This window comes from Melospiza georgiana, chromosome 19 (assembly GCF_028018845.1).
Source record: "Melospiza georgiana isolate bMelGeo1 chromosome 19, bMelGeo1.pri, whole genome shotgun sequence".
Lineage (NCBI taxonomy): Eukaryota > Metazoa > Chordata > Aves > Passeriformes > Passerellidae > Melospiza > Melospiza georgiana.
In genome coordinates, this window is record NC_080448.1 from 6,309,682 (window position 1) to 6,336,411 (window position 26,730).

General features: G+C 46.6%; 1 protein-coding gene across 7 annotated transcripts in view; it reads left to right on the forward strand.

Moving 5' to 3' along the window:
• The window catches only part of CAMKK1 (calcium/calmodulin dependent protein kinase kinase 1), a 98,079-nt gene that overhangs the window by 45,526 nt on the left and 25,823 nt on the right, over positions 1–26,730 (forward strand). For all 7 annotated transcript variants that reach the window (XM_058037830.1, XM_058037831.1, XM_058037836.1 and 4 more), the window contains exons 3-9: positions 4,905–4,952; positions 6,878–6,931; positions 14,953–15,004; positions 16,176–16,309; positions 16,922–16,958; positions 18,831–18,852; positions 21,715–21,803. In XM_058037830.1, the coding sequence (XP_057893813.1) occupies positions 4,905–4,952; positions 6,878–6,931; positions 14,953–15,004; positions 16,176–16,309; positions 16,922–16,958; positions 18,831–18,852; positions 21,715–21,803 (436 nt within the window). The remainder of the gene's footprint in view (positions 1–4,904; positions 4,953–6,877; positions 6,932–14,952; positions 15,005–16,175; positions 16,310–16,921; positions 16,959–18,830; positions 18,853–21,714; positions 21,804–26,730) is intronic.

A 26,730-nucleotide genomic window follows, 5' to 3' on the forward strand; every position in this document is an offset into this window, starting at 1 on the left:
GGTCTGGGCTTCCTGTCTATCCTTCTCTGAACCTGAACAACTTTCTAATTTGAATTCATTGCTGCCCTCAATACCCATTTTCTGGCTTTTCTTTTCATTTTTGCCTGTTTTCAGAACTGCCTTCACTTCCCCTTCTAGGCAGGATGAGTTTAAACCAGTGCTTCCTCATTTCTCTTCCATGCCTCTCTTTAAGGTTTATCTCTGAATTGCTGAAAATTCTTTTCAGATTGGGGGATTTGGCTTTGTTTAGGGGACAAAAATCTCCATTATATATGCATTTTCTATTATATGTATGTATTCTCCATTATATATGTATTCTCCATTATATATGTATTTTCCATTATATCTGTGTAGGCTGTCTGTTTTCAGAAATGTCTGATTTTGGAAATCAGGGAAATCAGATTATCCCTTCCCATCCATGTATCTCCCCTGGGACAGCTCAATTCTCAGTTTCTCAGGGTTTCTGTCACCCAGTGGTGGCCACAGTGGATTTCTGGAACTGAGCCTGGACTGCATTTTGCTTTATGATTTTTGACCAATTTTTGTTTTCTGTGGCATTGATTTCCCTCCCTTCCTCTCTTGACAAATACCTTGGACTTGTTAACACAGAGGGCATCTTGTTTTTTAAGGTGAAACAATTATTGCACATTTGGACTGGCTCAGCCTAATTTGGTGACAGCTTTTCACTAAGGGATCTCATTAAAGTTCTGCTCTATTTGTATTTATCAGCAGCTGCAAATACACCAGCCTGATGAAATCAAGAGAATTGTACAATGTTATCTTAGAGAAACACTTGGCCAGAGATAGGTGTTTTTCTCTGATAAAGGAATAGGACAATTATCCCACTTCCTGCAGGAGAACCAAATAACAGAATAACAAATGCAGCAACACGTGGCAGGAGTCACTTCAGCAGTGAATTATGGGCTTTTCAGCAAGAGGAAAAAAACATAGAAAGCACCTAAAACCTGGTTTGATTTTTGCTGAGTGCAGCTCAAGTGCTGGAAGCACTGCAGAAGATAAAGGGATGGTGCTTCCCACCAGGAATTACCTGAGTGGAGAGCTCTGGGGTGTGGGCCAGGTGGTGACAGTCAGTGTCACCTGTTTGTTATGCACTAAGTTCAGGGTAAATTGAAAGAAAAACCAAATTATTTATTTGTTCCTTTAAAGAAAGTAGAGAAATTCATAATTTCATTTATTTGCATAATCCAAAATTCTTGCATTACATTTGGGTTAAAAAAATTCTGTGAAAAAGTTCAGAGATTTTTTTAAGAGTGAAGGACCTTCCAAGGGGTGAACTCTGAGGGGGCTGTGCTGCACATCTGGTCATTGCCTTTCCCTTGGAACTTTCTGGGTGTTCCCTCCTGGTGTTTGTCCACCCCTTTCAAAAAACTGTCCCCAAAAATGGGAGTTCTGGTGTCACAAGCAGCAGTGAAACACCAGGGAGATGCTTCAGGTGATCACTCTGGTGGGGATAAGAATGTGATTTGTGGTCAGAGTCAAAGGAATTGGTGGCATAGAGATAAGGCACAGTCCCTGCTCCTGCTTTGTGAGGATGGATGGATGGATGGATGGATGGATGGATGGATGGATGGATGGATGGATGGATGGATGGATGGATGGATGGATGGATGGACTATGACCCACACAAAGGACTCTGCTCCTTCTGGAAGGAGGGGAAAATGCCACCATGGCTTCCCTGGCAGTCTGAGCAAGAAAAAGCAGGGTTTGTGCTTTAGAGATGCCACCTTGACTTGAATCAAGATGCTGAGTGCAGAGCAAAGGGCTGATGGCTGTGTGTGAGAGGCTTCATCTGCTCCTGCAAGGGATCCCTGCTCAGGGAGGCCTCCTGGCAAGAGCTGGTTTGAAGAGCAGGAGATGTGAGGTGGTTGGAGGTTTTCTTGGAGGAATGGTCACTTTTCCTGCCTGCCCAGCTGCTCCAGTGGGTGTTTCACCCTCTGCAGCACTGCAGTTTTCACAGGACCAGGCGAGGGGCACAAAGCTGAGCACAGAGAAGCCAGGACAGGAGACAACATCAGAAAAGTGTTGCTGCTGAATTTGTGAAAATCACCACAGCCTCACAGTGGGAAGTGAATCTGCTGGCACAGTGTTAGCAGGGGAATTTGTCCTCCTTGTGTCCATACCCTGGGTTCCTGTATGCTGCTCCCTCCTTTCATGCCTTGAATCTTGGCTTTTGCTGGGTCCTCTCTTGGTGCTCCTAGTTCTGATGGATTGGTTTTTACCTGTGGAAAGATATGTGCTCTGCTAGCAGCAGAGTTAATACAGTCCTATGGCCCCATTACTCACAGATGGCTGCTCTTCCCTGTCAGGGAGCTGGAAAAAGCTTCCTTCCCTGGCAACAAGATCAAGATTTAAACCATTCCTTGTATTCCTGACAAGCCATGTGGGAAAAAAGTCCTCAGTCCTGTGATGGTGTTCACAGGGGTTTTTGGATTGGGGAAGAGATGAGGATCTGACTCCATGTTTCAGAAGGCTTGATTTATTATTTTATGATATATATTACCTTAAAACTGTACTAAAAGAATAGAAGAAAAGGTTTCATCAGAAGGCTTACTAAGAATAGAATAGCAAAGAATCATAACAAAGGTTTGTGGCTTGGCTCTCTGTCCCAGCCAGCTGGGCTGTGATTGGCCATTAATTAGAAACATCCAACACAGACCAATCACAGATGCACCTGTTGCATTCCACAGCAGCAGATAATCAATGTTTACATTTTGTTCCTGAGGCCTCCCAGCTTCCCAGGAGGAAAAATCCCAAGGACAGGATTTTTCATAAAAGATGTCTGCGACACAGTCCCTCATTCCTTTTATTGTGATGATCTGTTCATCAGGAGAATTAGGAATGTTTTCTGGTTGGTGATGGAGAAGAATTATCATTTATCAAGATTATCATCTCCCACACCTGTGCTGGCCCTGAGAGGCAGAGGAGTGTTGCTGTTGGGAATGCTCTGGGGCAGGGACTCTCCACCCCTGTTCTTACAAAGGGACTGAAGGCATCTGGCACTGCCTTTATGTTGTGGTGCTGCTTCTGTAGAGGTTATTTTGAGGTTTATGGGAAGGCCAATCTACCTGTCTGCATGTTTTAGATCAGCTTTGTTCCCAAACAAGTGCAGAGGCTGGCTGTGAATTTCCAGCCTGCTTTAGTGCTTGGCAGTTTTGGGGAGAAATGTTCAAAAATGCAGGCTTGGGAAGTGCATCCCATCTAAAGCTCAACCCACACTGTGTCCTGGGGTTGGAAACTCCTCCTTTTCCTCACCCCTCCAAGGTGGGGGCTCTTCCCTGCCCTGCAATGCAGCTCAGGGCTCAGCGAGGACAAGGCAAACTGCACTGCAGCCTCTGTGCCTGGTGCCAGCACTGCAGAGGTGCCAGCAGCAGCTCCAGCTCTGCCAGAGCCTGGCTCTGCAGAAGGTGTGCAGCTCCAAAGGCAGGGTGGCTCCAACAGCAGCTGGCTTTGTGGATCCTCTGTCCCACCTTGTTCTGCCCCTTGGCCACCCCTGGTCTGGGAGGAGCTCAGCATCAATCACCACATCCCCACCCCAGTCAGGGCTGGCTTCCTCAGCAGCAGAATCAGAGCTGCTCTGGGGTGATTGATCTTAGCAAATCCCATGTCAGTACCACTGGTTGTTGTAAGAGCCTGAATGACAGATGCAGGACGCCAGGCAGTCTCCAAAATGCAGTTTATTCCATCCAAGATGTCACAGCAGTTGAGGTTGTGGGTGACAGAGCTGTGCCCACAGCTGTCAGCTCCAGCTGCAGGCAGGCCTGGAGACCCTGAGTTTAGGTTACAAATGCATTCTGTACTTTGGTTTTGGTTACATTGCATTCTATACTTTTCTTTTGGTTACAAATGCATTTTATGATTTTCTTTGCTGAGCATCTTAATACAGCAGAACCAATCTACACCTTAACTTTTATCTATAGCCTGTCATAACTACTATAATTACCATATTCATGTTACTGTTCTTCAATCACTAAAAGTTAGTATACTGCAGTTTAAGCTAGAAGTTGTGTTTCAGTTTCGTTGCAGTGGAAAATTCTGAGACCTTTTTTCTACTTGCAACATGGGCAGGCTTGTTTGCCTGTGCTCTCTTTCTGCTTGGTAAAAATATCATCTTGTTTGGGGTGGGTTTATCCTTTGCTCTAAGTCATAAAAACCCTTCTGACTAACACACCCTTTGCTTCCTTGGTTATCCAGTAAGACTGGCTCAGTAATTCTTTTCTTCTATATCAAAACTTGCTTCCATTTCTATTCCTTCATCAGATTCTACATTCAAAAATCTTTCTGCTAAGCACACATATCTGTGAGACTTTCTTGTCAAACTTTCATCCTTCCCAGCAGTTTGTGTTGCCCAGCAGAGGAGCTGGGCTCTGTGTGCTCTGCTGGAGATGCAGGGGAGGGTTCCTGTGGTGCAGGCACAGCCAGAGGAGCTTTGTGTTTGCCAGGCTGGTGCTGGGGAGGGCACAGGCTCATGCTGGGACCCTGGGTTGGATGCTGGGGGCTGCCAGGCTGGGCTGAACCCGGGGCAGTGCTGGGGAACTGGGGTGGTTTTACACAGCACAATCAGAATCAGAATTCAGCCCATAATTGTTTTGTCTTGGGTTGTCAAAAAAAAAAAAAAAAAAAAAAAACCAAAAAAAACCAAAAACAACCAACCAACCAAACAAAAAACGAAAACAAAACAAAACAAAAAAACCAACCCGAAACAAAACAAAAAAAAACACCAAACAAAAAAAAAAAAACCTAAACAGTGCTTATAGTGTAATATACACCCGTGTAAGTGAGATTAAGTCTTTAATTATTCAGCACTCTGCCACTACTTGAACCTGATTCAAACTCTGTCATTTCCTTTACCAATACTCTAATTATGTTCTCCTTTTGATCTGCAGGACTGTGTGCAATTAAACCAGTACAAGCTGCAGAGTGAAATAGGCAAGGTGAGTACTGGGGCTCATGTTGGTCACACCAGCCTGTGTCACACATCTGAGCAGGGCTGGAAAGGCTGTGCCAGCCCAAGGGACCTCACTGGCCAAGGCTCCTTGCAAGCTGTGTTTGGTTTGGGGGCTTTTCTGATTATTTTTGAGGTTTTTTTCCATATTAATTGGAGCAAGTTTTGTTCAAGGTCACAGTGAGTTACTTCCTTTGAAATCTGGATTTATTTTTCCTCCCTCAGAAGGTGGTTAAGCTGGCTCCCTTTCAGGGGTGTTTGCTTGCCAAATGTAACACTAAGAACCTTTGATACATTAATACAACACAACAAGGAAAAAAAGCCCAAAAAGATGATCAGGGCAGGTGTTTGGTCCCCATCAGGACTAGTTAAGTTTTTACATCACATGAAATGTTTGTTTAATTCTAGTGCACGTTTAAAAGCTGCAGAATGATTCAAAAGTGATTCCTGTGAAGTTATTTAGAGGTCTGGGCTGGTGAGCAGCTCAGACACCTGCACCTCTGGCCATGTGCCACCATTGCAGATGGCTCCACAGGCAGTGCTGTGTCTGGGAGCTGTGTCTGCCTCTGCAGCTGAACTGCAGGCACAGGAGGCTGCACCCTGAGCTGCACAAGTTTAATTTAATTAGCCCAAATGCCTCCAAAATGAGAGGCACCCCCACCATCTGTGCCATGGGCAGGGGTGAGGGTGCAGGTGGCACTGCTGGCACAGCAGGTGCCATCCCAAACTCACACGCAGCTTCAGACCCACTTAGGCCTTTGGGGTTTTAAGGAGAGTGTGAAACCTTCTCTGAGGAGGATTTGTCCCTGCCTCCCTCCTTCCCTGTGGGTCACAGCAAGCAGGTGGGCACTGTGAGATTGGGAGAGAGTCTGCTGTGCTTCTGGATCAGCCAGGTGGCTTGTGAGTCTCCTCTGAGACCAGAACCTTATTTCAACTCTCAGTGAAGTCAAGGGAAATATTTTGAAGGCTCTGGTGTTCATTTATATGTCAGGGGTAATACCTGATCATGTCCTACTTGCATAAAATGAGTGTTTATTGGGACTTTGTAAAAGCAGCAGTTTGGATGGAGTTTGGCTTCAGGCTGTCCCTGGAGCTGTGGGTACAGCAGCAGTGCAGGCCTGCACCTGCCTGGGCAGCATCTGCTTGGTGGAACAGGAAAGGTGCTCATGCAGAACTTCCAAATTTGCACCAATAAATTTTTTCTCTCTGCTGCCCATCCCTGTGTGAGTTCAGACAGATGTGATGGCCTTAGCTCAGGGCAGGGGTGGTGGGGTAGCACTTAACTCCTCCAGATAGGGATAATCCTCCAGAGCTGCCAAAACATTCAGCCAGGGTCACATCACCTGCAGACTGCTCAGGGCAGTTGGGAGTTGTTTTTTCCCAGCTGTGGTCCACCAGTACAGGGATGTGCTCTCTGCTGACACAGTGATAAAACTCTCTTTTGTTTCCTTAAAAAGGAAAAAAAAAGCTTAGAAGTTTCTTTTTTTTTGATTAGGTAAAAAGACACTTCATAGAATTTAGCAAACTTCACCTCAAACTTAAGGATGGCCAATTGGACAGGAGCCAAAAAGTCTTGCTTAAGGAGTTTACTAAAAAAAAAAAGAGAATAAACAAACTAATTGCTTTTGTGAAGTGTTTTACTAGGAGCAAGAACTTCTTGCACCTAGCTCAGTTTTTCTCTGTAAAGACTTTTGTTATTTTGCCTTTCATTAAAACTTATGTTTCCAGCACTACTACAGAAACCATCTCGCTAATTTTATGCTTCCTAAAGTAGCTGAGCTATCTTGAGTGTGATATAGATCTCTAAAAGCTTATAAGACATGCCTAGAAGAAACCATATATCACCCCAGCCTTGAGCAGCAGGAGGATGAGGTGGAGCTGCTGAGCTGACCCTGCAATTCCTGTTCATTTCAGGGCTCCTACGGCGTGGTGAAGCTGGCCTACAACGAGAATGATGACAAATACTATGTGAGTGTGCCTCTGCTCTGCTCCTCTCTGTGCTGCTGTCCCCCCTGGCAGCTGCTCTCAGTTGTGTCCCTGTGATTTTTTGGGGGGCTTGCAGGAGCTGCTGCGAGGGAGGGACGGGTGGGTGCCTTATGTAACAGGCAGAACATGCTGCTGATCTGCCTTGGCATTTTCTAGCTATGAAGCAGGTCACCTGAAATTAGAGGCATGTGGGTGGTGGTGTTCAGCACCTGCTGTGCATTGGAAGCCTGGCCTGGAAGGAGCAGGATGGAGTAAATCAGGGCAACCCTGATGATGGGGAGAAAATGATGCATCTGACTCCATGGCTAGCAGAAGGCTAATTAATTACTTTATTATACTATATTATTCTATACTATATTACACTACATCTAAACTGAATTTGCAGAAGCACACACTGCCCAGAATCTCATGACTGTCAGTGACAGTCCCAACACACACACACAGAGACACCTGGCCCTGACAGGCCAAGGAAACAAAACCCCATCACTCTGGCTAAACAATCTCCATATTGCATTCTGCTTTGGCACAAACACAGGCACTGCAAATGGTAAGAATTGTTTTGATCATTCTCTGAGGTTCAGAGAATGTGAATCTCAGAAATATTCTTGGGAAGATGTGCCTGGCTTTTCTCTGTGAAGGTGAATTTCCCTGTGAACGATGAGGAGGACTCTATGAATATCAAAAGGCTAATTAATTACTTTATTATACTATACTATTCTATACCATATTACACTATGTTACATTACATCTAAACTAAATCTGCACAAACACCCAACTGCCCAGAATCTTGTGACTGTCAGTGACAGTCCCAACACACACACACACACCTGGCCCTGACAGGCCAAGGAAACAAAACCCCATCACTCTGGCTAAACAATCTCCATATTGCATTCTACTTTGGCACAACGCAGGAGCAGCCAATGAGATAAGAATTGTCTTGATCTTTCTTTTTTCTGTTTCTGTCACTGCTTCTCTCAGGTTCAGAGAATGGGAATCCCACAGCAGGAGTGTTTTGGAAGGAAATGTGGAGTTTCTCAGGAAAAGGCTGAGCAGAATGGTGTGGCTGGGCAGTGCCAGGCCCACTGCCAGGACATGAGGTGTAGGATATAAGACTGAAGGCAAATCTTGGGTTTTAACAAAGCCAGAGTTGGAGAGTTTCATATTCCAAAAGACTCCTGCTCTGGGCTTCCCCTTTCAGAGGCAGCTGAATCCCTGCCATCCCAGCTGGAATTCCTGTGAAATCTGCCTGCAGATGTGCTCATGTCCCTGGGCTTGCCCTGTGGCTTGTTTTGTTCAGGTTGAGAGCAGGAGCTGGAAGGAAGGAAAACTTCTTTGCTATGTGTGGCTGTGCCTGGAGGCTTCTGGAAAAACTTCCAGCAGTTTCTGATGGATGCCAAGGCAGGAATCTGCTGAGCTGTGGGGTTGCAGTGCTGTTGAACCTCAACCAACACACTGCATTTGGTGAAAGTGGGATGAAAATGGGCCCCAGAGCAGCCAGACAGGCTGGTGTGCTGCCTTGGGACAAAGGGGAACAGGAATGTGCTGTGGAACATAAAGCTTCCTCATTCCCCACTGCTCCTCAGGAAGTTTTTCCTCCCTGACTCTATTACAAGTGGCACACCAGATTGAAGTGGTCAGGTGGGAATTGTGTGCCTGTGGGTATTCCCCAGCTTCCAGCAGGGATGGAACTGCAGCAGGAATGTCTTGAAATGAGGGATGGAAGAGATGAGACAAAAATCTGGACAAGGTGCCCTGGAGCTAGCCAAGGGAAGGAGCCACAATCTTTCCATCTCCCATCCTTTCCAAGCTGATTCACAGCTGCACCAGAGCTTTTTCCAGTGGCTCCTTTTCTCTGCTGCCCTCCAAATCCTCCCTGCCATGCCCTGCAGCAGAATGGTTTGTTCTGAGTGATGGTGCCAGCCCTGGCTTCCCTGACCCATCTGTCCCACCAGCACAGGCATGCCAGCACCAGCAGCACAGAGTGGGAATGCATCACATCCATAAATCATGTTTATTTCCAGCTGAAAGTATTTTTTCCTTTGAAAACTGGCATCCTTACATTTTGGCACTGCCTTTTTGCTCAGGAAATGCCATTGAGGTGCCAGAGGTGGGCAAGGCATGTTACAGCTCAGCCAGGAGAGCTGGGTGTAGGGTAGCACTGCCTGCTGCACTCCTGTCCCTGTTCTGGATGCAGATTAACCCCATGGGTGTAGATTTAGCTGGTCACATCCAAACCAAAGGGTAGCACTGCCTGCTGCACTCCTGTCCCTGTTCTGGATGCAGATTAACCCCATGCATGTGGATTTATCTGGTCACATCACAACCAAAAGTGAAAGCCTATGTGCAGGTTAGCCTGGTGTGTGTCAATTAATCCCCACTTAATCTTGGATTCTAATCTAAGCAAACCCTTTAAAGGTGCTGCAGCCAGGAGGAGCACAGTGCCTGGGGCTGTTTGAACCTCACCTGGGGGCAGGCAGGGCACAAAGACCCCCCCCTTAGTGCCAGCCCTGCAGGGATGTGCTGTTGGTTCACCCCATCCTCCTTTTGGGGTTGAGCTGACCCTGGGCTGGGAGGGTGATGCTGAAATGTGTATGCAGGGATGGGCCTCTCTGAGCTCTGTGTCCTTGTCCTTGTTCCCCTCTTGGCAGGGCAGGGGGAGCTGATACCCTCCCCAGTGCAGCCACATGCCTCCATCCTCATCCTCCCAGCCCCCTGTGCTTGTTTAATGGAGGGCAGGCCTGGTGGAGACACCTGTGCTTTTCCAGGACATTAATCCAGCTCAGGAGCTGGCAGGCTTTTCAGAGCTGCAGGGAAAGAGCTGATTGCATAACTGGCTGAGGGTTGCTCAGCTCTCCACCTGCTTGCTGTGCCTGACCCTGGGGCTCTCCCAGAGCTCAGACAGCTTCCATCCTGCCCTGCCTGTCCTTCCCAGCCCTGCTCCTCAGCACAGCACCCCAGGGCTGCCCCATGACTCTTACCAGCAGTTAAGAGAAGCAATTGGGATTCTAACAGTTGGGAAGGGCCTGTTCTGTGTGCTTGTTTTCCCCCAGATTTAGCTCTGGAGGGTGTTTTTTTTGTCTCAGTGGTAAAAAGCAGCCCTTGGTGATTTCCTCTAGTGATGGGTTTGGGGCACTCTGGTCTAGTGGAAGGGGTCCTTGCCCATGGCAGGGTGATGGAACTGATGATTTTTAAGGTCCCTTTCAACCCAAACTATTCTATGATATTCTGCTTCTATAACTGATTTCCATTTGCAGAGGTTCAGCACGAGGCCAGGGTGTTGCTGCCTTTATTGTCTTTTAGCTCGTGTGCTGCAATAACAAGGACCTAAATTGTAAAAAAATAAGAAAAAAATTATTTAGGTGTATAATTCAGAGTGTGGCTCCTGATTCTTGCTGAGGTATGGGACCCTTTGCTGGCTCCCTTCAAACAGGCAGAGTTTAGAGGGAGCAAGGACTGAACAGAGCTCCTGTCAAAGCCAAAGGAAAGATTGCTGCTGCTTTAATGAATTTTGGATCTGGCCTAGAATTAGGAAAAACTCTCAAGAAAAAAAATTCAACCACCACATTTGGGAAAAAATGTAGATGGGTTGTGTTTACTTTGTGGGTTTTTACCTTCCATTAAAGATGAGGGAGTGCTTCTAAGAGCTTTGCCCTTAGTTGCTGTGAGCACCACAGTGCCTGGCAGGGCTGTGAAGTGTCCTGGCTCACATCCCTGGATGCAGGGAATGTGTTAGGCTATGGAAACTGGAATTTCCAGCACCAGGTTTATGAGCCAGTGCTGCCTCCAAGGAGGAGACCCCAGTGGAAAGCAGAGCTGGAGGACCCTCCTGCCCCTGGGGCTCATGGAGCTGTCACAGCTCTGAGCTCTGCCAAGGAACCCTTCACACTGCAAAGGTTTCAGTGCCTCAGTTTGAAGGAGATGCTTTGACAGTGACTAAGGGAAAAAAATCAAAGGCCAAGTTCTGTGAAAAAGCAGCAAATAAAAAGCAAAGGCAAATGTGTCCAAGGAGAGATCTAGATTGGAATCATTGTGCTGATGGAATTTGATTCTTTGATGCCTCAGGTCATGTCTTCCTCCTATTTTCAATCTCTAAATCAGCTTGCAAAGAAAAGTGGTTATGATGGGCATTTGTTATGCTACTGCTGGAAGAAGGCAACAGCATTTAGGTTGTCAGTGGATTTTTCTTTTTTTCATCCTTTTTTTTAAATCTTGTTTCCTAAGAAACAAAATTTGTGTGATTGTGCTCTCTGCCTCTGTTTGTACCTAACAATCCTTGCACAGAGGGCTGTTTCCTACCAAGTCTCAGTGGTGGGGAGAAATTCCCTCCAAGTTTCTAAAGGAGTGGCTGAACAAAGGGCTGCAGCTGAGGAGGAGCCCAGCAGCAAGCCTTGAACTTGCCAGCCCCTGGAGAACCCACTTTGGTTGCCATCCAGGAGGGAAGGGAAGGCACAGCTCCTGCATTTCCCATCCCCTGGCTCACACAACAGCTGCTGAAGCACTGCCAGAGCCGTGGGGAGCAGGGAGGGGATCTCTGGCTCAGTGCAGCACCTCTGGTGTTCAGCTGAGGGCTTTGAGGGGCTGGCTCACCCCTTCAGGTGACAGCTGGGGACAGGGGAGCTGCAGGACTCATCCCTGCTGGGGTGGCACAGTGTGCATGGGGCACAGCCTGATGGTGGAATTCTGCTGCTGGAACAAAACTCAGGACAGGATTTTAAGGCCATGGCAGCTAAGCCTGTCAGGTTTAGGATTTTCTTTCAGTTCTAACATTCCTCTTTGCCAGCAGAGCTTCCCTCTCAGCTGCTTTGTCTGAGGGATGTTGTTGTTAGGTAGGACGGGTGAAGAAGGGCTGGGAACACCCTCTGGTCTGTTCAGCATTCCCACAGAGTGCCCTCATGCACTAGCAGAGGATTTAGGTGGTGGGTAGGGACCTTTGAGCATCCTACTCCCCTGGGAGGTGGAGTTGGGACTGTGCACAGCCTTCTTGCCTTGCAGCACAAATCTCTCCCTTAGCAAATAAAATGACATTCTGAGCACTGTGAGAGCATCACCAAGGACAGGTGAACTTATCACCTTCCCTTTCAGGTGATAAGTTCACTTGGCTCAATCATTTTGTCACCCTTCCCTCCCAAAACCAGTGGCCTTTTTGCCCCTGTCATTACCCACAGCTTGTGTCCTGCTGCTGTGTCACAGGCATTCCTCCTCTCCATAAGCCTGGGATCTCCTTTCCCTTAGGCAGCTTCCCTGTGCTTTCCAGCTGGAGGGCTGATAGGAAGAGAGCAGTAAACTTAGAAAATAAACACACATCAGAGAAAAGCACACAGTTCCTGCTGTTCCTCCAAGGGACATGTCAAGACCCGTGTCCACGCTCAGGAGGATGTGTGGAGGAAATCTCCAGGCTCCCTCTTTTCCTGAGAATACTGAAGCACCGCTTGCCTGTGCAAAGGGAAAATCCCTCAGCTTGGCTCTGAGCTGGTTCTTTATCAGAAAGGCATTATCTGGGTAATTAGCCCTGCCTGTGAGTACAAATGTCTTTGGCTCTGCCTGCACTGAGCCTGGAAGGAGAGGTTTGCTGAAGCATCCCTGAGGTGCTCCCAGTGCAGCAGCCACCATTCAGGAGGGAGCCTGGTCCTGCCAGCTCTCTGTAATTACAGTGAGCCTTCACTGCCACGTGCCCTCCTCTCTGCTCTTGTGATAATTAAGTGCTTCTGGCCTGTTGCATGGTGAACTTTGGTGTTTGTCAGCACAGTGGGACAGGTCCTCTCTTCTGATCCAGCCCTGCCTGTGCAGTAAAACTGGTATAAGCATCTCCTAGTGCTTCTTCCAGCAGCAGTGGTGCTTTGCAGCCAACTCTCCTGCAATGCAGTAACCCCCCACTGCCCCTCAAGTGTCCTTCAAGGAGTTTGGGTGACAGCAGGAGCTCCTGTTCCCCCCATTTCTGTCCCCAGAAGCAAGTCCTGTCTTAGCTATTTCTCCTCTCTGTGCCTTCCTGCTCCCTCCAGACTCTCCTGGGAAGGACTGTGCTGATGTGGGCATGGCTGCTGGTGATGGTTCAGTCCCTCAGGCTGAGGCCCCCAAACTCAGGAGCTTTCAGCAGCAAATTGCATCTTCTATTTTGTCCTTTTTCTGAAGCTCCTTGCCAGAAGGCAGCAAGGACTCAAGATGGGATTGGAACAGGAGGAGAGTTCTCCTCCTGGGTTGACAGTGGTTGAAAGAGAAATGGGTGCACTAATTCCTTTGATTTTTCTCATAAATTTTCATTATGGAGAGATAAAATGAGAAGCGTAGGAAGTCCTCCAGGCTTGGTCCTGGCCGTATTTGGAGGTGGTTGTGCTCATCTTGGATCCTCTTCCAGCAGACCATGAGTCATTTGGCTGCCTGTATTGGACACAGAGCTGTGCTAAGTCACAGATAAGCACTCCTGAGTCTGTCTCTCAACACCATCATTTCTAACAGTTGGTTGGAGCTGTCAGGCAGGATTGAAACACTGCTCAGTGTCTCCTCTCAATTACATGGGTGCAAATCCAGAGGATTTCACTGGATCAGTACCAAAAATAACAATCCTTTCAGCAAGCCATGAACCTGGAGCACTGATGGCAGGTGGGGATGTTTGGGCACGTGGTGCCATCACTGCCAGGAACAAAAGCTTGGGAAGGAGCTCACTGGAGTGGGTTTGGTGACCTGTTCCTGGTATGGGGGTTAAAAACAGGTAACAATGGGCAGAGACCTTTCCTCTGTGGCACTGATGCAAAATTCCTGGGGGTTTGACTGTGTGCTGCAGGACCCTTGGTTAGTTAGATTGTGTAGGAATCACTCCAGTGGTAATTAGATATTGGATGCTTTATTAATAGGAATATTAATAACCTTCCCCTTAGGGAGGGGAAGGAGGGAGTGACCACCCCAGCTCCTGGAAGCACTGACTGTTTTCCCAAGCAAATTGTACCATGAGCTGGTTTGTCATTAAATATTCATCTGCTGGGCCACTTTGGGGGTTTGAGTGGCCCTCCAAAAGGTTATTAATGCACAGAGCAGGTGGAGGCACAAAGATTATTTATTAAATTCAGATTGCCTTTTGCCACTGTGCTGGTGCCAGCTGGATGGCAGGAGGAATTACCCTGACTGTGGTGGTGTTCTCAGGGGTCCCAGGATGAGGGAAGAGAGGAGAATCTTGACTCCATGTTTCAGAAGGCTGGTTTATGATTTTATGATATATATTATATTAAAAGAAAATTGTATACTAAAACTATACTAAAAGAATAGAAGAAAGGATTTCATTAGAAGGCTAGCAAGGAATAGAAAAGGATGAAATGATAATAAAATCTTGTGACTGACCAGAGTCTGAGCCAACTGGGCTGTGATTGGCCATTAATTAAAAACAACCACATGAGACCAATCACAGATGCACCTGTTGCATTCCACAGCAGCAGATAATCATTGTTTACATTTTGTTCCTGAGGCCTCCCAGCTTCTCAGGAGAAAAATCCTAGCAAAAGTATTTTTCATAAAATGTGTCTGTGACACCCTGACCCCTTCCCACACCTCAGCTGCCTGGGCTCAGTTTCCTTCTTATACCTCTGACAAGACCAAAAATAAGATGAAGCAGCCTTGAAGTGGCTCTCAGCTAGAGCATGGCCTTAACATCATTTAAAACAGTGGTTCAGCCAGAGGAACCCACCTCCTCCCTCAAGCTTCTGCCCCAAATGCAGAAATGGGGCTCCTTTTTCTTTGTCCATTTGGAAATGAATCTGAAATCCCTTGAAATTGAAATTCATTTGAAAATGAATTTGAAATTTTTTCATGGGGAAAGGTGAATGGAACAGATGGTTAGCAGTGCTTTCAGGAAAGCTTTTGGGTCAGTGTCTGGTGTGGCCAGCACTGACCAGGACCCTGCTGTAGGCTGAGGAGCAGCCCTGAGCCAGTCCCTGATGCCCAGCACACCCCAGGCCACAGCAATCAGCTCTTTGGCTCCTGCTCAGTTTTAACACTGCTTTTTTTCCTTCCTCCAGGCTATGAAAGTCCTCTCCAAAAAGAAGCTCTTGAAGCAGTATGGATTTCCACGTGGGTATCTCACATTTGGAGGCCTGCTTGTTGTCCTCAGCCAGATTTCTCTGTGGAAACCTTGCCTGCAAGGGGTGCAGAGTGGCCTCCTGTGCCAGTGCCCATGTTAAAGTGGAGCTGGTTAAAAGGGATGGTGAGGGGGCAGAAACAGCCACAGGCAAATCCAACACACTCAGAAATGAGATGCCTGGCTCTGATTTTTGTGAGTCTCTTTGAAGTGCTGACTCTTCCATATTCACCATTTATGAAGCCTAATTAAGCACTGCAATTAGGCAGGGTGTTCCCCTCCTTTCCTTCCCCTGGGATAGCACCTGGCTGCAGGCTGAGCCATGGGATGCTGTCAGGACCCAGATCATCCCTCTGGCTGTCCTGGATGGCCAAGAGCCCTGCTAGGGGGCTCAGAAACTCTGGCACAGAGCCCAAAACACCTGTGGGTTTGATTATGACCTGTGGAGCAAATTACCAACCTTATATGAAGATCTGCAAGCCATGACAGTTTAAGTAGAATGATAGTGAAGTTATCAGAGGGTGGAAAAGTAGATTTGGGGTTTTTAGAGTGGGGGTTCAGGAGGCAAGATGGAGGGATCTGGCTGTGTCCAGCCTTTCTCCTTCTTCTTCTTGGCCTCTATCTTCTGCTGTGATGGTGGGACTTTTAGATTGGTTTAGAGTAGAAGCTCACTGTCTAACATAGGTGATGGGTATTGGAAAGGAATTGTAAATATTGTACAGGTAGTTTTTAGTATAAAGACATAACACTGCCCTGGGGGCAGGCAGAGTGCCTGGAACTGTCCTGCTGGATGGACCTCGACAGGACAGGAGAAAAAAATTTATAGATAAGACACAATAAACAACCTTGAGACCGAGAAATGAAGAGCCCTGACTCTTTCTTCAAGCACCAGGCTGGGAAAAGAGACTTTCCAACTTTCCTTGGGGTCACTCTGACCAGCCAGAGACCCCAAAAGGATGTCCCAGATCCAGCTGGGAGCAGCTGCTCTCAGTGGGGCTTGGAGAGCTCAGCTGCAGCTGGGATACTGCAGAGCTCTGGGATGGGAACAAGGTGATGATGAGAACAAGGTGGTGATGAGAATGATGATGAGATCTTGCAGAGGGGCCAGTGCTGCTCACGCTGCTGCCAAATCAGGAATTCCTCACTGTGCTGTCCCACTTGCAGGTCGGCCTCCTCCCAGAGGGTCCAAAGCATCCTCGGGAGAGCAGCCCAAGCCCATGGCACCCCTGGACAGAGTCTATCAGGAAATAGCCATCCTCAAGAAGTTGGACCACGTCAATATTGTTAAGCTGATAGAGGTGAGCTGCTTCTCCACCCTAATTTATGCTGAAAAAAAATCTGGTTTGTATTGCAACAAGAGGGTTTTTCTTCAACTGTTCCTACTTCAGCCAGAATTGGTTTAATATAGATGTTCAGAAATTTAGGCTGGTGATTCCAAGCAAAATCTTACTAAGTGTGACTCTCAGCCTGAACTCTGGGCTGGTGCCCAGGAGAAGGCAGCTCACTGTGCTGGTAGAAATGGCAGTGAGCTTTGATCACTGAAACTTGTGTGCAGACAAGCCTGGGAAGGTGCACAAGTGCAAGGCTCCAGTGCCATTTTCATTATTGACTGAGGGCAGTTTAGGACAAGCAGTACCTTTATTAGTAGGCTGTTTCTCTAAATAGAGGCAGAAGCCCAGATTTTTCTGGAGACAGGAAAATCTGTCCTACAAAACCCCCAAAAAAACCCTGTCTTTCAAAACCCCACTCTGCAGGAGTCTAAATATTAGCCTAAATTGTTCTCAGTGTTATGCAGCTCAGCTCAATGTACTGGGAGTGTTACTTGCTTAAAAATCTTTTTTTTTTCTGCTTTTTTTCCACTTTTTTTCACTTTTTTTTCTCTTTCCCCTTTTTTCCCTGTGATCTCTCAGGTCCTTGATGATCCTGCAGAGGACAACTTGTATATGGGTATGTGAGTTTCATAAGCTAACAGAACCCTCTGGGCTTGGGCCTGGTGCTGCCAGTGCCACATGCCAGGACTGGGAGTCAATACTGCAGGAAACTTGTGCCAACCTCTGCAGACTTTTTTGTTCTCTGCCAAGTTTAAATGCCTGTAAATGCAGCTGGGATGGAAAGGCCCCGTGCAGTAGGGTAAGGCAGCCTTGTGTCAGCACAGCTGTGCACACCTCTGTGCCATGGGGACACTGAAAACACCTGGCAGCTGCTCTGTCCCTGCTGATTCCAGCCCCGAGGCAGGAGGGAAGGGAAGGGTGCAGGATGGTTTCCTTGTCCTCCTGCTGTGAAACTTCTGTAGGATGGTGGTTGTGACTCCAAAGTCACTCCAGTCTTGTCTGGGAGTGTCCCCTGTGACCCTTGGTGAGCCTCAGGACCTCCTGAGGGAGCAGCATGGTGAGGAACCCACCTGGGTTCCTCACTGGGTGTTTATGCAGAGGGTGAGGCAATTCCACCCATTTTGTCTTCCTCTCCTCCAAACTCTGACAGTGCAGCCATCCCTAACCCCAATTTGGGTAAAACACTGAGGGACAGGCCTGGGAGGGCCTGAGGTGCCCTCTGAGATGGGCTGGAGGAGGGGATGGCTGACCCTTTTACATCTCTGCTTCCCCAAACTGTTTCCTGATGAAGCAGGTTCAAAGACTGCTCCTCATGAAATAATTATGGGACACTTCTGAAGCTGCCTGGAGGAGGACTCTGCCTAGCAAATGAAGCAATTTGCCTTTGAAAGGCCACTTTTCCCTCTGGGCTGAAGCCCCAGTGGCATCTGACAGCATCTCAAAGTGATGGCACTGGTAGTGGGGAGGTGATTGAGGCTGTTTGTTTGAAGGACTGAACTCCTGGGGATGGAGGAAAGGGGAGAGATGAGGTAGAAAGCTGCAGAGAGGGAAAAAACCCCCAAAACTCAACCAAAAATGCCCCCAGTGCAGAGCAGATGTAGATGAGGAGGTTTTTGCTCTTTTCCTGTGGCTGGTGGGATCAGGCACTGATGTGAGCACTTGGAATGGGGTGTCAGCAGGCACTGAGCAACCTGCAGAGGTGCAGACAGGCTGAATAATGAAATGCTTCCACAGAGAGGTTGGATAATGAAATGCTTCCACAAGCTGCAGCTTCTGGAGGGCAAGGTGAGCCAATTCAGGCTGCCCTGTTGTGTTTGTACCCAGTGCTTTGGGGAGGGGATCTGCTCAGATTTTTTGGGAGGTGCAAGCAATCCCCATGTAATTCATGAGGAAAGAGCTCTCCTACTCTAGGTAAAAGCAGATCCTTCTCCTGTTTGCAGAGCAGGATCAGAAAAACACTTTTCCCCAACCACCTAACCAGACACACAAACTCATGTGCTCTGCAAACCTCGACTCACAGCAGCAAATCCTCCTCAGTGGCTCCTGCCAGGGAGTGCTTGGCCGTGACAAAGCTGTGGCTGTGCTGCTGATTGACACAGCAGAAATGGAGCAGCATGTTCCTACAGCATCTCCTTTGCTATCAGCAGTTTAGTGGGAATATCACACCAAACACCCTCCCTTGGAGGTACAGCAGGGCTCAAATCAAGCAGGGCTGGCACCCAGAGCAGCAGCACTGTGGGTGATAAATTAGCACCCACTGTGTCCCTGTGCAGAGCTGGCAGGAGGGGGGATATTTGTCTGTGCTGAAGAGATGAATATTTTCATTTTGCATCCTCTGGTGTCCTTGTCATGGGTGAGGGAAGAGAAATGAGTGGAGATAAATTGATTTTGCAGGTATGGGAATGGATGTGTGTTTGTAGGTGATGAATAACAAATAAGCTCAGGCTGCTCTTCTCATTCATTCATGGTTTATTTCCTTTTCTTGCAGTGTTTGACCTCATGAGGAAAGGGTAAGTAGCCCTCCTGGGACCCCTTCTGTTGAAAATTTTGGTGTTCTTCATCAGATTCTCATGTGAAGTGGAGGTTTGTTATGTCCAGTGGGGCAGATCCTGTCTGCAGGGCAGGCAAAACCCAAAAATTCCAGGTTGCTACAGCCTGGAATGATGTGGTGAATAAAAATGGGTTGGGAGGACATGTCAACAAATTCTTTGACAATTCCTCATCAGGTGCCTGGAAGAAAAGGTTTGAATAGGAACATTCTGGTGGGTTCCCTCTGACACAAGGGGTGTGTGGTTACACCAAGATTTACTTGGCACCTCAGCACTAACCCCTCATGGGAGGCTGTGCTGTTGGCAGATTTATTTTCCATAGTAAAAGAGGGGATAAGGTGGTAAGAGGTTCCTCCCTGCTCTTTGCTATACCTGCACTGGCTCTGCAGCCGCACTGAGGTCAGGATTTCTGTGCCCAGCATGGAGGAGATTCCCAGAGGGGGTTTTTCCTCTCTGCCCCATGAGCAGGCTGCCAGCTCCAGTGGGTTGGTGGCAAGAGGCTCCTCAGTCTCCCTGGGGATCAGGCTGAGGGAGCTGCTGGAAACAGCTGAGGCTGGGGAACCTGTGCCTCACCCAAGTGCAGCCTGGCTGCCTCTGGCAGGAGGCAATTACACTCCATTAGTGGCTCGGCCAGCCCTGCTCTCACATTTCTCCCTGGTTCCAGCAACAGAAAAATGTGCATAAAAGAGGGAGGGGAGGCAGTGGCAGGAAAACACGAATGGGAGGTGAAAGTCATCAATCCAATGGGCAGCCAGGGAGAGGAGGGAAATGCTGCAGGGAGGATTTGCTGCTGGGTGCTGAGGGGAGCAGCCACAGAGTTTTGGCAGTGGCTGTTCTCTGGCAGGGCTTGGGGTCCCAGGAGCACTCAGTGGATGTGTGTGCACATGCAAAGCCAAGCTGTGAGCACAGGCAGGGTCAGCTCCCAGTGCAGGTCCTTTGTTGCAGCAGGGCACAAAATTCACGACACACAGAAGCTGAGATGTCCATGGTAAAAAAAGCATAGTTTATTTTTGAACTCTTAATATTTATAGACTTTCAAAAGTGGCTATGAATTGGAGGATGAAACTGCTACTTCTCCAGCCACACTAGTCAAACTAACACTATTCTTCTTCTTTTAAAAAGATTTTTTAAAAATATTTTTAAATATATATTTAAAATATATTATATATTTTAATATATTTATATATTTTAAAATAAAAAATATATTATATATAATTTATAATATATATATGCATATATATATTATATATATATATTATATATATATATTATATATAATTATATATATATAATATATAATATATATTATATATATATAATATATAATATATATAATATATATATAATATATAATTATATATGTATTATATATAATATAATGCATAAAATATATTTAAATATATATTAAACATATTTTAATGTATTTAAATATATAATAAATGTATAAAAATATAGGAAATATATAAATAAATATATAAAATTATATTTTATATAATATACAAATAAAATATAAATAAAATATAAAATATATTTTTAATGTATTTTAGTATATTTTAAATAAATTTTTAATATGTTTTAATAAAATATATTTTAATAAAATATATTTTTAAATGTATTTTAAAATATTTTTTAAATCTATTTTCTTCTTTTAAAAAGAAATACAAACCAATCATTATTTACATTAAAAGTATGTGGAAAAACTCCATTATAAAAATGTAAACATCAAAAAAATTTTAAAAAAACTTTAAAAAAACAAAGCAATAGTTCTTAGCTCCAGCCATTCATCCACAAGGGGACAGCAGATTGTGACTGGCTCTTAGAGCCTTTTTGCCCTGAGCTTTCAGCAGGCATAGGCAGGAGAGGAGCTTGTAGTGCCCCGTGCTTCCCTCAGCAGTGGCAGCATTCAGAGGAAAGGAGAGGAGAAGCTGACCAGGTAACCTTGGCTGTTCAGGACTGAATGGCTGAGCTCTGGTGGTGGCTGAACCCTGAGCAGCTCAATAGGCTTTTAAAGCAGTTCAGCACAATGCACAGAAAATATTCCCATTTAACCTTTGAGCCAGTGGTTGGTGTGTAGATTCTGCCTCAGTGATACCAGCTGCACGATGACATTGTGTCAGGCCTGAGCCCAGCAGGCAGGACATGCAGAGCACAGCCACAGGCACTGTCCCCACTGTCCCAGTGCTGACTGGGATCTCATGGCAGTGCTGGTGCTCTCAGCATGGGCAGCTTCAGCAGGAAGCCAAAGCCAGGTCCAGCTTTGTTCCTGTGCCATTGGGACTGTCAGTGAATAGTTTGTCTTATTTGGTGCAGACAGCAGCATGATGATGCTGAGGGTGTGGCTCAGAGCTATGCAAAGCCACCCAAGCTCAGTAACCAAAGCATCACCACCTGTTTTGTTTGCCAGGTTTTTTTGATGGGTGTTTGCTTTCCCTCTTTCCCCCCAGTCAATTCATTTTAGGTTTCACAAACAATATTAAGCCAATAACGTCCGTGCCAACAAATTGTGATTCTAATCCTGCTTCCTGATACTTGCAATCTTGTTTGTCTGGGTGAGCAATTTGTGTCAGCTGGCTTCTTCCCTGCCTCCCAAATAACTCTGCCACTGTTGGGAAGGCCAGGCAGGCTGGGAACAGCTCTTGTGCTCCAGATGCCAGTGGTGCTCCAGCTCCCCTGTGGAATTAGCATCACCCTGCAGGGATAACCCATCTCTGCACCTTCTGGGAGCCTCAGTGCTGGCACTGGTGATGGAGCACAAGCTGCTGCAGTGTTTGGGTGCTGCTGGCCTCGTGCAGAGCACTGAGAGGCTGTCCCTGTCCCCAACAGGCCCGTGATGGAGGTGCCCAGTGAGCAGCCCTTCAGCGAGGAGCAGGCTCGGCTCTACTTCCGAGACATCGTCCTGGGCATCGAGTACTGTGAGTACCCAGCCCTGGCACAGCCTCTGCCTCGGCCCTGGGGGGAAAAAATGGATGCATGGAAAATTCTCCAAGCCTGCCAGGAGGCTCACACAGTGTGCATCTGTATGCAAAGCTGGAGATAAGAAATGCTGACTTAGAAATGCCATGGAATAGGACAGATATTGTTGAGAGAGAAATGGAGCTAGAAACAAGTTTCAAAGGATGGCCTTGCAAAAAAGACTGGATATTGTAAGTGCAGGTCTGCTGACGAGGGGAGAGAATGGTACATCTGACTTTATGTTCTCAGAAGGCTAATTTGTTACTGTATTACACTATATTATATTAAAGAATACTATACTAAACTAAAGAATACAGAAAGGATAGTTACTGAATGCTAAAAAGATAATAATGAAAACTCTTGACTCTCTCCAGAGTCCTGACACAGCTTGGCCCTGACTGGCTAAAGAGTGAAAACAACTCACAGCAGAACCCAATGGAACAATCACCTGTGGGTAAACAATCTCCAAACACATTCCACATGAACACAACACAGGAGAAGCAAATGAGATAAGAATTGTTTTCCTTTTCTCTGAGGCTTCCCAGCTTCCCAGGAGAAAAATCCTGGGCGAAGGAATTTTTTCAGAGAATATGAATGCCACAACTAGATACTTTGGAGAACTAGAACTATGAAAGATGCATTGTAGTAGGATCCACAGGAATTAATTTAAGATGATTGGCTTTAAGGCATTCACAGCATGGTGTGGCTAAAGCTGATAGACCAAGAAACACTTACAGTGTATTGGAATTAAGACATAGTTGGCTTCTAATTGTGATAGTGTGAATTATAACTTCTGTATTGTCCCAACCTTCTCATGAGACTGAAAATAGAAGAAAAAGTTTTTAAAACACCTCTCAGTTACCCATCTCTGGGTCAGAAAAGGGCTTAGTCCAACACCCCTGCTCAGCTGGGGAGGGGTATCTTGGCCCTGGGGGCTGTTGGATGAGGCACAGAGGTTGTTACCTTGTGTTTCAATTGCCAAACAGCTTTTGATTAGATCCATTAACAGCAGCTCATAAAGCAGCTCCTAAATCTCTTAGGTTGGATCAGCTCTTGTGGATTAATAACAGACAATTGAGGAAGTTGGAATACAGCTTTCACAACTGAGAAAAGTCACCAGTACAGTTAAACAGGAACCCATAATGTGGGCTGGGTTGTTCAGTGTATTCCTAAATGACCAGAAAAAGGGTAGAGAACAATAAGAGATTGGTGATGGCACTGAGATGTTCAGGATAGTTGTTGGAACTGACTGGGAAGAGTGGCAGGAAAATGCCATGGTAGCAAGTGATAAAATGGCAGGTAAAAATTCATGTTTCTGACTTCAGAGTAATGCATGAGGAAGAGAAAAACTGAAAATACATACAATGTGATGGGCTCTAAATTATCTCTTCTCACTCAGGCTTTGTTCTGGATAGTCCTCTTGAAAATGCCAGCCCATTACTTAGTGACATTCAGCAAGGCTAACAAGATTTGGGGAATTATTTGGAATGAAGGAAAGAAGAAAGTAGAAAATGTTATTGTGCAGTTGTTTGGATCTCTGAGAGCTCTTAGGTACAGACAAGGAGTATCCTGAATATTATGTACAGCTTGTTGGCTCAGCCTGTCTTAGAAGCAGAACTCCCTAGAACTGAGGCCCAAGAAGGATGATGAGAATGGTCTGGAATACCTTAGGTTGAGAGGTATGAACAAAGCTCTTAAGACTGGAAAACTATCTTGGGAAAGGGTGCTATAGCAGAGGTTTATAAAATCCTAAGTGTCAGGGAAGTGCTGGACAGGAAATGAATCTTTTCTCTCTCTAAAAACACAATATCTAATGGATAGCAAAGAAAATAACCAGGTAGCCAGTTTAAACCAAAAGCAATTACTCACTCTCAGCTACTGAGGGAGAACAAGTCTCTGAGCATGATGGGCCTTGCTGAGGCAGAGGAGCATGGTTTGAGGGTCTCAGTACCTCTCCTCATTGAAATGCAGCACCACCTCACTTTTTGTCTAAAACCAGCAGGGAATAAAATCACTGTTTGCAAGTCTGACAGTCCAGAAGCTTCCAGGTGCTGCCAAAATTAGTCAGGTCACCCCAGAAAGTTGATAGAATTAATAAATTAATGAGAATCTCAAGACTGTCTTTGAGTAGAGCTTGAAGGATAAAGATGCAGCTTTTTATGTTCCCATTAGCATTCAGATTGCAGCAGAGCCTGTGTGCCTCAGCTGGGAGAAACAAGCTCTGCTGTGCTGGGTGCTGCTGCAGGAACAGTTCCTGCTCAGAGGAAACTTTGAGTTTAGTACACAGGAAAAAAAAAACAAAACCAAAAAACAGCAATGTGTGGGTAGTCTTAAGCAGAGAGAATTAAATTCAACAATAAATTATAGGATGCCCAAGCACTCCCAGCAACAGAACAATAGGATGCTTTGTTTTGGACCATTGAGTAACCACTTATTTTATTAGCAAATGAAAGTTAAAAATGGTGTTCTCTCTGAACTGCTGGGTAAATGCATGGCAATTATTATATAATTAAGAGGAAAAGTGCACTGTTTGTGCATGCTGAAGGAAAAGTGTTGCCAGGCAATCCAGAGATTGCAAGGTAATTTTAATGTAAGCATCCATAATTGTTGTGCAATTTGGGAGGCTCAATAACCTTGCAGCTGCTTGCAGCTCCCAGTCATCACAGCAGCAAATGCATCATTGTTGGTTGGATTTCATCAGGTTAGAAGCTGGAACCTGCATTCCTGTTGGAGCCTGAGAAGTGTTAGGGGTGAGCAGGAAGGGGGAGCCAAGGTGGTGGGAGATGTGAGCTGGCCTTTTAAACACTGGTGGTGCTCTGTGGGCACTGTGTGTCTGTGGGGACTGCACTCACTGGTTTTTCCAAAATACGGAGTGTGCCTGGGGTGGAGACCTCCTGCAGGAGGGATGACTGTGATCCAGGTGATGAGAGCTGGGTGGGAAACCTGGCTTAGGCATGGTGGGAGGCTGGGACACAGCCCTGGAGCTCCCTGAGCCAGACAGTGGCACTGAGCTGTCACCTGCTTTAGGCTGGTCTTAGTGTGTTCAGTACCAGGAATGCACTTTGACACAAACACAGTCCCAGATTGTTCAGGATCTGGGAGTCAGGGAGAGCTGCCCATGGTTGTCTCCCTTCCTCTGGCCCTGCAGGGCTATTTGGGAATACATTTGGAGTTTAGGCATGGTGGTGTCACTGATTCTGGTTTAGTGTCCCTGTCCCAGGGCTGGCTCAGGGGTGTGTGGAGTGTCAGGAGTTGTTCAGGAACATCAAACTGTCACCCCTGGTGAAATGGGCTCTTCACAGCAAAGTGGTTCTGCTCCCATTTTCAAGACTTCCCCAGTGCTGCTGGCCCTGCACACCCCACACAGTCTGGCCTCTGTGTCAGTGCCAGCAGAGTGGCAATTCCAGAGTGTGCTCAAGTGGCAGCATCCACCCCACAGCTTCTGCCAGGAGCAGGGGCTCAGCTGGGATGGAGCACAGGGGGAAGCTGAGCCCTAACAAAGGCCTGGGAGGTGCTGAGGCTGCAAAACTTTGGGCTTCAGCAACTTATCCAAGTGGCAGAGGCTTAATGGGTGCTGCAAGAGAGCAGCAAAACAGTGGAGAGAGGTGACAACACCACTTGGGATGGGAAAGTTTGGATCATTTGAATGGGAAAGTTTGGATTATTTGTGTTGTTGACCAAAGCATGTGCTTAAGCATCTCTGTCAATTAGGGATATGTGCAATTGCCACCTTTCCAATTGTACCTCTCCTCTGGTAGTGCTTTAAACCTCAGTCTCCCTTCCAGTAGGCAAACTTTGCTTTCATAGAGATACTCAGTAGAAATGTTTTATATGTATCATTTCTAAAGGAGCTGTTAAAAAGCAAGATTGTGTTAACCTGCTGGATCTCCAAGGTTTCCAGAGGGGAATGCAGTGAAAAGCACCTTTTCTAAAAGGACTAAGAAACAAGACCTCTTCACCACTTCTATCTCTGATCCCTCTGGGTTTTCACTCCCTGTTAGTGGATTTGATGATAGCAAATGGTCACCATGCTTCATCAGCAGGCATGAGGGATATGCCAGGTGGGTATCCCAGTTTGATTTTAGGGCTGGGACATGAGAATATTCATTTAGTAAGAATTCATTAAGAAGTTTCATTCCTTCCTGAGTAAGGAATGAGAATAAGCAGACAAAAGGGCTGTGCAGGCAGGAGCTGGCAGTGAGTCTGGCCAGGAGCACACAGTGTAGAGCACACACAGTGTGGCCCAGGGGAAATCCCTGATGACTTGCACAGTGCAGATGAAGCACAGTGACTGTCCCTGCTGCTCTGGAGCTGCCAGCTCAGTATTCCAGTCACGAGAAGCTAAAACAGTTTCTGTCAGCCTGGCTGGAGAAGGAAAAACCTTATTTCCTATAAAAGCCTGCTGTTTTCCTCCTGTGACTGTGTCTCAGGGGGGTCAGTTTTGGTCTCCCCTCTGCAGAGGAAGGCTTGTCTCCTCTGAGCTGTGGGGTTGAAGGGAGGGTAATGGCATACAGCTAAAGCCATTGGGAAATTCCCTTTCCAGCAGCAGCTCTCTGCAGTGAGAGCTGCAGTGACCCAGGGCCCTGCACGCTGAGCCTGCAGCCTGAACAAAGCTCTGACTTCTCAAAGCTGGCTTTTCTGAGATAAGAAACTTGGTTATCAATCTATAATTTCCATTACCTTAAAGGAAATTTAGGCAAATGAGCCAACACAGGGTTGTGTGTTCTGAAGAGTGTCTAGTGCAGGGTGGGTGCACCAAGGCATCAGTGCTGTAGGTGGTTTGGTCTGGTTTGAGGTGAGTTCTTCATGCTGGTGTGGGCCAGCAGGGCTGGGATATGGGTCTGTGGTGGGGCTGCTGCAGGCTCTGTGTGATTGCCAGCAAGCTGC